We start from the raw sequence: 10430 nt of genomic DNA, 5'->3' as shown, positions 1-10430 counted from the left end.
AAGCATGATCTGATGTCGAATCGGATCAGTACTTCACAGAAAACAATATGTTATATTTGTTACTGAAACAAAGAATAAAATTTTTCATATCCTCCATTTGATTTTGCTATCTTCTTTTTTTTTCCTATTTTAATTACAGTTATACAGCTAAGGTAATTGTGACTTTGTTAGATAAATTAGAATAGTAACTACCAATTATTTACCCAATGATCTATACTCAACTCAAATTCTAACTCATTGTGGAAGAAAAAAATTGACAAAAAAAAGGCTCTGGCTATACAGTATTTTCATTCTACTTTAATACATTCTCTCTTAATTTTATTTATTTTCGATCTCGTTTTTTTCTTAAAAACAATATTTTCAGAACACAAATTTGCCATTTTTTTTATTATTGTTATTTTCCAAGCGAATAAAATGGGGAACTTACCGAAGTCCATGTGAAAAATGCTAGTTGAAAGAAATTCTGCATGATGCAAAATACTCTAATAATGAGTTTAAATACATGTTTTCCAAGTATAAGAATCAAGAATTGTACGGTGTTAAAGAATAACCTGAAACAATATGAAGCTAATAAGATGAAGTAGCAGCTTGGGACATCCAATTATCCAAACCAGAAAAAGTGGTCACTAGGCCTCACAAGCAAAGTTCCTTTGATCGTATGGGATTTGTCATGACTATCCAAACACATATCTCTTATTATGCCTTGTAGCTTTGTTCCCACCAATTAAAGCACATGCATGCACAACATAAAACCAAATATCACCTATTAAAATTATATCCCATGTATGACAAAAGTACCATGAGTAAAAAAAAGATTACATACTAAGCTATTCTGACCATTAGCGGAATAAAAGGCTGCCAGAAATGGCTGTAGAATGCTGCAGAACAAAAATGAAGAGGCAAAAACGAAGAGAAAGCCTTGCTCTTCACGAACTCCCTGATTCAAAGGAACTTTGAGCCGTAAGAAGAGTCATCCACGTGCATCGTCGGGTTGATCGAATGGAAGAACAGCGAAGGGCTACGTTGCTTCTGTCAATGTGCTCACTCACAGAATAGGAAAGAGGGGCTAGGGTTCAGTAACGAAGAGGGGAAGGTTTTTAACGGGCTTTGTTTTTTTTTTAACCCAACTACGACGGTTTTACACTAAAACCCATCGTAAAGTTTATATAATATAACATTCTAAGGCGGTTTTTAATAACCGCCTTAGAATGTATGTCGTAAAATGTAATTTTTTTTCAAAATAATTGCAAAAATGTCACCGCGTCACTATTTAAATCGGTTATCTAAATAACTGTCGTAGCACAGGTGACGTAAAAGGCAATATTTGTAGTAGTGTAGTCCGGTTCAATTAGAATGGCCTTGATATTTAAGAACAAGATAGGTTTTCTAACTGGCACAATACCTACATCAGATGTCTATAGTCCTTCCTATCCTTCTTGGGAACGTTGTAATACCTTGGTCATGTCTTGGCTGCTAAATTCCCTGTCACCACCCATTGCACAAAGTGTCATCTTCCTGAACCGTGTAGTAGACATCTGGACAGATCTCCGCAAATGTTTTCTCAAAGTGATCTACTTCGCATCGCAGAGCTCCAAGAGGAAATATATGGTCTCAGGCAAGTCCTTTTGTTACGGATTATTTTATAGCACTCAAATCTATGTGGGAGCAGCTTGATAACTTACGTCCATTTTCGAACTGCACTTGTTCTACAAAATTGTATCATCAACAAGATTTTATTATTTGTTTTCTAAAAGGCTTAGAGGAGCATTTATCTACTTTTTCGTTCTCAAATCCTACTTATGGACCCTTTTCCACCTGTTAACCATGTGCTTTCCATGATTATTCAACAAGAGCGTCATAACTCTTCATCTCCAATCACTATCGAATCCAACACATTCGTCAATGTTGCTCAATCGACTTTCGGGAGAAGACGTGGAAGAGGCGTTCCTGCAGGACAATCTAGCGACAATACTCAAACTTTCTCCAACAAAAAGTGCATCTATTGCGGTCGTAATGGACACGCAATAGACATATGCTACGCCAAGCATGGGTATCCCCTTGGTCATCCATGATATCTAGGGCGACCACGTTTCCACAACAAAGAGAGCTCTTCTTCTTCCGCTACTGTCAACAATGTTGCACAGGAAGAAGATCCACACTCCTCAATGAACCCGAACTCTCCATCTAATGGTCTAGGTTACGGTTTCACTAAGGCCCCATATCACAGTCTCCTTGGTCTTCTTCAGCAACAGAGCAACGGTCCAGGAGCCTCTTCTCAGCCCAAAAATGTCAACCTCATCCAAGTGTCCAGCGTTGGCACTTCTAATTCCACTAATATAGGCCTTAGTATTTGCTTTATTTCTTGCACCCTCACAAACCATTTGAAAACTGCACACACATTCAAAAATGCTTTATTGGATTATTGATTCAGGTGCCATTGATCACATCACTTGTTCTTTTGATAATTTCCTAAATTTCTCAAAAATTAAACCCATACATATTAATCTACCCAATGGCTCTACAATAGTTGCTCATATTTCCGAGACTGTTCAATTGTCTCCACAACTCATCATTCAGGATGTTCTTATGTGCCAAATTACAAATTTAATTTACTTTCAATTTCTAAACTCTTGGCTTCGTCTGATTACACACTTAATTTTTCTAACTTTCAATGTCAAATACATGAAAAAAAGTCATTGAGGATGATTGGTTTGGCTAAGTTAAAGCATGGATTATATCACTTGGAGATGCACATCGAGCATAAACATACTTTTCCCAAAGCCACCTTCATCAACAATTTTTCCACTCCACTTGTTACCAACTCCAATCTTTGGCATTTTAGACTTGGTCATCTCTCAGGAACCTGACTTAACATTCTTCATGCTAATTTCCCTTTTATTTCAAGACATGTTGATGAGAATTGTGATATTTGTCACCTTGCTAAACAAAAATTTTATCATATTTTCCAAGTGCTAATAGAGCTTCAAAATTTTTTGATTTGATACATATGGATATTTGGGGTCCCATCTCTCAATCTTTTATTCGTGGCCACAAATATTTTTTAACTATTGTGGATGATTTTAGTCGTTTCACATGGACAGTTCTTCTTAAACCTAAAGGGGAAGTTCGCACACACATTCAAAACTTTGTTTTTTTAATTGAAAACTGATTCAATCTTTCAATAAAATGCATACACTCAGATAATGGTCCTGAATTTCTTCAAAAAGATTTTTTTTGCATCTAAAGGAATTTTTCATCAAACCAGATGTGTTTATACTCCTCGGCAAAATGGTAAAGTTGAGAGAAAACATCAGCACATTCTTAATGTTGCTAGGGCTCTTATGTTACAATCTCAACTTCCAAAACATTATTGGTCATATGTTGTTAAACACGCTGTTTATTTAATAAATCGCACTCCATCCCCTATCATTGAAAATAAAACTCCTTTTGAATTATTACATAAACAAAATCCAGATTTTCCATATTAAAGGTTTTTGGTTGTCTGAACTATGCTTCCACAAATCTTCCTCGTAAAAAATTTGATGTTCGTGCAAGATGTTGTGTTTTTTTAGGATACCAAACAGGGACCAAAGGATATCTCATTCTTAATCTAAGTAATAGAGAAATTTTTGTCTCTCGAAATGTCTTGTTTAATGAAATAGTTTTTCCTTTTACAAAAATCAATCTTGTTCACTAGCCCATTAATATGCAACCCGCTATTCCTCAACCCAATTATATTGACACCCCTTATTCTGATTTCGCCTACCCCAATCTTCAACCTAATAATTCCTAGCCCATTTCTCCTCAATCCACTCCTACATCTACCTCTCCAACATCCCCTGCACCTATTCCAACGTCATCTCCTACATCCTGAAACTCCCCATCTCCTTCCCCTGCTCACGCCAGTTCCCAATCCTTCCAACAAACCCAACCTCTTCGTCGATCCCATCGCCTTCATCAACCCCATGTTTATCTTGCTGACTATGAAGGCCATACTTGCCCTAGTGATGCACTCCCTACTTCAATGCCCTCCCACCAATCTTCTTCAAAGGTATCTTATCCTATTCATGACTCTCTTGATTATTCTCGTCTTTCTCCTTATTCTCACTATCTCATGAGTCTGTCCTCTGAGCATGAGCCCACCACCTATCGCGAGGCTGCTACCCAACCCTGTTGGCAAGAGGCCATGAATGTTGAGATATGGGCCTTAGTTTCAAACCACACCTGGGATATTGTCCAAGCTCCTCCCAATGTGTGCCCCATTGGTTGCAAATGGGTTTACAAAATCAAGCGTGGCCCTGATGGTACTATTGAACGGTACAAGGCACGATTAGTAGCCAAAGGCTACTCCCAGATTGAAGGCATTGATTATCTGGAGATTTTCTCTTCTGTTGTTAAAATAACCACCATTCGTGTTGTTCAAGCATTTCTTCCATCAACAATTGGCACTTGCAGCAGCTTGATGTCAGCAATGCTTTCCTTTATGGTGATCTCACCGAAGATGTCTACATGACTATCCCTTGAGGACTTCATGGTTATTCATCTTCCCAGTGTTGTAAGTTGAAGAAATCTCTATATTGCTTGAAACAAGCTAGCTGTCAATGGTTTGCCAAACTTTCTAATCTGTTATTCTCATTTGGTTATACGCAAGCTCACACTGATCACAGTCTTTTTACAAAGGCGACAGGTTCTTCCTTTACAGCTCTGATCATTTATGTTGATGACATTGTTCTGATTGGCAATTCACTTGCTGAAATTGATCACCTCAAAACTTCTTTGAGTTCTCATTTTCATATTCAAGACCTCGGAAAATTGAATTATTTTTTGGGATTAGAGGTTGCTCACTCCTATTTTGACATTTCTCTCTGTCAGTGCAAATACTATTTGGATTTAATCTCAGATGCTGCTCTTCTCAATTCTAAGTCGTGTTCTACACCCATGGATAATTCACTGCGTCTTCATCAGGATTCTAGTGCTCCTCTTGATGATCTTTGTCGGAAGCTCTCTAGTTTCCTGGAAAATGAAGAAACAATCTACTATATCTCACTCCTCTATTAAGGCCGAATACAGAGCCCTGACAAGTGCTACTTATGAGCTTCAATGGCTGGTTTATTTACTTCGTGACTTGCAAGTTTCTTGTGGCAAATGTCCTGTCTTATACTGTGATAATTAGAGTGCTCTTTACATTGCTGCTAATCCTGTGTTTCACGAAAGGACCAAGTACTTGGAGATTGATTGTCATCTTGTTCGGGATAAACTCACTTCTGGTTTAATAAAACTTCTTCCTGTTTCTTCTTCACATCAGCTCGCCGATATGTTCACTAAAGCTTTACCCTCGAAACTGTTTCAGTCTAATATCTCCAAGCTTGAGCTTCACGATTTGTTTGAACCTCCAGCTTGTGGGGGGCTAAAAGAAATGCGAGTCCCCAATTAAAATTGTTTTGTTATTTTTCTGTCGTAACTATATTTTGTCATCAGCATTCTAGAACATGCTGAGGTGTTATCTTTCTGTTTTTCATTTTTGTCCTTTTCTTCCATACTATAATGTGTATCTTGTATATATATTATATAGCATCTTTTAATAAAGTATGAAAAATACAATTTCAACATCATTGTCTGTTTAAGCCTTCCTGCATTTCTGGTTTCGTTTTAGAGCCCTCAAACCTCGCAACCAAGTTTCAAAGGAATTCATTGAATTCCATGGCAACTAAGTACACAAATTTGATTACATCTTTTTGGAAGTTAAGTTTAATCTATTAGTTTATTTAACTTATTTCATATTAAAGATTTCAAAAAAGTATAATTTGGCATTAAATAGTTTAATCGGTTAATGGGCCAATGAGAAAACAAACTTTATGTAAAATATAATATTAAAATCATTGTTACTCATACATGAGACAAAAAGATAAAAATAGATAGACTTTACCCTTTATAAGAGGCGAATCAAACTTATTTAAGGCTATAAGCTTTTTTTAAGGCCCAATATGATATTTATGATAATTTATTTTGCAATAAGGCCTCTAAATCCAGCATAAATGTATTCTTTAATAAGCTTATATCTTTTAACTCTTCATGTAAGTTAGTATGCTTAATATGTAAAAAAAACAATACATATATCAATTTAATACATTACCAAAAGCTCAATATAATAATAGTAATATTAACAAATTTGTATTGAGTTATATAACTCCATCTGTTACACTTAAAAGACTTTATAAAATTTGGTATAAAAACAAAGACTAAATGATGTCATTTTTAAGCAAGTAAGCTTTTATAGAAAAATTTGGTCTAATTTATTCCTGTTAAAAGGATAGCATGTGCAGGCTAGGACGCTAGGTCACTAAGCAGTATGGCTTATTCCAATCTCAATTTTGTGTACACCTCTTGACAACAAGAAATTTTAAGATAGGAGAGCAAATACTGCCAACAAGCATTCAGTTTTCCATTCCCAAAATAGAAATTTTAAGATAACAATTGGATAACTGCACACTGACCAACTAAAATTACATACAATGTCAGCACTGTGCATAAAAATCTCACTCCGAGTTCATTTCCCGCAACAAAATTGTGTCCAGGCAGAAGGGGAAACGATTCTACAATTACTAACTACAGTAAATGCATTCGTTCAACATAAGAGTGGACCAACCATTGACTAAGAGGCTCCCCACATCCCACAAAACAACCTGAATTGCTATTTTCTGTGAAAAATGGGAAACTGAATACATGCAGCAGTTCTTGCACTGCCTGTCTCACAAGAGAAGAACCTGTCACCCTACTCCTACGACCCCATCCAGTGACAATATCTATCCTGTTAGGGCCAACACCAGATGCCAGCATCTGCCTGCGAAACCAAGCAAGTGTCCTAGACAATGCTGTTACAGCAGTTCCATCAGACATGACATGGAGATTTATAAGCCAATAACAAGTGCTTTTCTCCTTGACAGCATCAGGATACACATTTTTTTGTGCAGCCACCTCCCAAACCGAACCAGCCTCCTCCTTGAGTCCAGATTTGTGAAGAAAATCCACCACTGCATCCACAAGCCCTCTTTTGCCCTCTCTATCCTCGGAATGCATAAGGTCTAAGAATTTGCTTACATGATCTCGCACATTTTGACCATCAGGTCCTGCTGCTGGCATGGACTGTAAAAATGCATGTGCGGGATGGCCAGAGACTGCCATAAGCTCACAACAAAATCCCATATCATACGGTGATTGTGCCTCCGTACAACAACTGAGAAGTAAAGTGTAAGTCTGCAGAGAGGGGTTTAAGCCAAGAGTCACCATGTTTTGGAGAAGATTATATGCGTCTGGCAATCGATGAACCCTGAGGAATGCACTGAGAAGTGAATTGCATGTTGGTACATTAGGAAGCAAACCAGCTCTCAGCATTGTATGATACCATTCCCAAGCCTTCTCCACATTACCAGCCTTTCCCCACAGGTCTACCAGAAGACCATAAACAGGTTCATCTGGAACCCAATGGTTCTGTCTCATCTCAAAAAACACTGCTTCTGCTTCCTCGAGATACCCACAGTGGCCAAGCACCTCCATTACGATGCTATAAGTAACTTTGTCGGGTTTAAATCCTGCATTCTGCATGTCACGGTATAATTCCAATGCTGTCTGGTAGTTCCTTGCTTTAGCTTGCAAAGCAATCAAGATATTGTATGTGACAATATTGGGAACACAACCCTGATCAACCATCTCACAAAATAGCCTATGGGCAGCAGATAAATTACCAGATTTTCCAAGGCAGTTGATCATGACACTGTATGTAAATGTGTCAGGAGAAAGGCCAACTTCTTGCATTCTTTCATACATAGACATGGCCACATCAAGAAATCCAGCTTTTGCATGGATATCAATGAGTGTGCAGTAAGTAACACGATCAGGCTCACATCCCATCTCCTGCATTTGGTTGAACACATTCAGTGCCTCCCTTAGGTAGTTTGCACGGCCATAGCTGTGAATTAGACGGTTGTAAGTAACAACATTAGGCTGGCATCCATCCTTGACCATCTGCTCTAGCAATTTGTTTATAGCACCAAACTCTCTTGCACGGCCCAGGATACCAACCATGGTGGTGTAAGTATGCCCATCGTGCCAGAAGCCTGGTTGACGCTTTAGCCAGCAAAAGAAGCCTACAGCAACTGAATGGTCTTGAAGTTGCTTTAGGATCTGGTTAGCTTGATATGCATCAATTGAAAAATTCAGGTTATAAAGAGTCTTCTCTGTAGCAGGACCCCACCTTAACTGTTTCAGTATATCTTTAACCACTTCCACAACATGCCCTGAATTAGTAAAATGCCTCTTTGTTGGAACAATTCCTGCAGGCATATTCAGATCCCTTGTGTGTTTATTGAAACTTTCCTTGAATGGCCCTGCCATCTGTGGATTTGAACTTTGCATGTTGGAACCAAAATTTGCCACAAAGTGGTTTGAATGGGTTCTTGTTCTCTGTGGCAGGGCTCTGCGATCATGGTTATTTACAGGAATATTTGGAGCTGCTCCTGACTTCTCTGTCCCTGAAGAAGCAACATGCTTAAAGCCTTTAGCTAAATTTGATTTATCAGCTTTTCCCTTTGCACCATGATGATTATTTGTATGTTTTGATGGCCCTGGATGAGTAGGAACAGGCGGTTTGGGATGAACGGCAGTGAAGTTCTCCTTTTTAATTTGCTGCACATTGGAGGATCTGATCTTGGGTAGGGCTCTGGCAGGATCAACCATATAATTTTTAGAGTAGTTTAGTATTCCCATGCCATCTGATAAAGGCAACTTATAATTAACTACATCAGAAATAAAATTAACAGCTGCAATACCGGCCCTATAAAACTGGTCAGCATTAAGAGAAGATGAGTGAGCAACATGATCTTGAACACCATCAACAACACAAGCAGATGTAGCCGAGTCCGATTTGCTCGGTGCATATGAAGTAGGCTGGACTTGTTGCACACGGCCAGATTGACCAACACTCCCAGCCTTGTGGGAAGCAGGCCCATTAGCCAAGTTTCCTGAAACCAGTGTTCCTACAACTTGAGAGGTGGCTTTGGACACCAAGGAGGGCGGCTTCAGCGCAAGTAAATCTTCATTGTTTTTCCTCTGCTGTCTCTTCGACACACACGTTTCATCCTCAGGGCAAGTGCACGAATTGCCATCTGCTGCGTTACATCGCGAACCGCCAAGCAAAATACTCCTAGCATTGCTCGAAAGGGTACTACTGATCTGCTTTGCTCTTAACATATTCTGTGAATAAAAAGTAAAAACTCAACATGTCACCGATCACAAAACTCTTAACACGAAAACGAAAGCAATAAGCATAAGCAAAAAGAAGCCAACTTTCTGTGAACTTTCAGCAGTGGAAGCAAACAAGCAACATACCAGCCACTACAAAATGCAAATACAGTCACTATAAGCACGTGCACATTATTATAACTATAATTACAATTACAATCATAAACAAAGGCTAATACAAAATCAGCTACCCTTATTGAAACAGACAGATTCCCAGAAGAAGAAAATGTAGCGGCAATTCCATTTCACCCAGAATGACACTAACTTTGAACAACACAAGAGGCATATTCAAAGGTTAAAAAAAAATCTGTCATTTAGAAAAACCCAAAACATGAAACAGGCGATGCAATCCCGAAATGACAAAGACATGGGAAATGGAACATGAGAAGCAATTAAAGAAATTTGTAAGGTGTTAAAAGTGTTGAAGGAGTGAAGAGAGAGAGGCACCTGCATCGTTCAATGGAGTTGTGGAAGCATAGAGAGAATAGAACGGTTGAGAAGCTGAGAGAAGAGGGGGATGGCGGCTCCTATGTTGTCGAAGAGGTAGACTTTTCCAACAACTTGGGGCAGAAGCTAATGTTAATGTATCAGCCCTGATCTCACGCGCCCGACCCGCTACAATCGGTGCAACCCGCTCTAGATTTTTTTTTTTTTTTTACATAATTTTGTTAAGGTATATCAGAGAATATTTAGAAAACGTTTAATGTATATTGTTTTGATGGAATAAATTAGTCTCATCATTTAAATTTGTAAGACCAATTTATCAATAAGTAAGTTGTAATATTCAAAAATTAATTTGATAATAATTTATATTTTTAATATCAATTTAATATTAAATTATAAAATTTAAAAAATAATTTATTATTAAATTATCTATAGAATTAATTTGTCATATTTTTTTATATTCAGAACTTAATTTTGAATATTTTATATGTCAGGAATCAATTTGTTCTCAAATGAATTTTACTATTTAGTTTTTTATTTTTTAACATAATTTTGTTAAGGTATGAGAAAATATTAAGAAATTTTTTAATGCATAATTGCATATTATTTCGATGGAACAATACGTGACCGACAGCTCTCCTAGTCTCCTTACAACAAATGTCTTCTTTATTCTTTGTTTTTTTTTTCTT

General features: G+C 37.6%; 1 protein-coding gene across 4 annotated transcripts; it reads right to left on the bottom strand.

Moving 5' to 3' along the window:
- Positions 1-6418: 6418 nt before the first annotated feature.
- Positions 6419-10055, bottom strand: LOC100819996 (pentatricopeptide repeat-containing protein At1g18900). 4 transcript variants are annotated; one of them, XM_041014906.1, is made up of 4 exons: positions 9745-10055; positions 9489-9561; positions 9343-9390; positions 6419-9249 (listed from the first exon to the last, which is right to left on the bottom strand). In XM_041014906.1, exon 4 carries the CDS (start codon positions 9244-9246, stop codon positions 6607-6609), a length of 2640 nt encoding a protein of 879 aa, XP_040870840.1. In that variant the 5' UTR covers positions 9247-9249; positions 9343-9390; positions 9489-9561; positions 9745-10055; the 3' UTR covers positions 6419-6606. The 4 variants fall into 4 exon arrangements, with proteins under 4 accessions (XP_040870840.1, XP_014630250.1, XP_006578589.1 ...); XM_014774764.3 differs by lacking the exon at positions 9489-9561 and having other exon boundaries at positions 9385-9390; XM_006578526.4 differs by lacking the exon at positions 9489-9561 and having other exon boundaries at positions 9745-10054.
- Between the last annotated feature and the right edge of the window lie 375 nt (positions 10056-10430).

This window comes from Glycine max, chromosome 4, assembly GCF_000004515.6.
Source record: "Glycine max cultivar Williams 82 chromosome 4, Glycine_max_v4.0, whole genome shotgun sequence".
NCBI lineage: Eukaryota > Viridiplantae > Streptophyta > Magnoliopsida > Fabales > Fabaceae > Glycine > Glycine max.
This window is presented reverse-complemented; position numbering and strand designations above follow the sequence as displayed.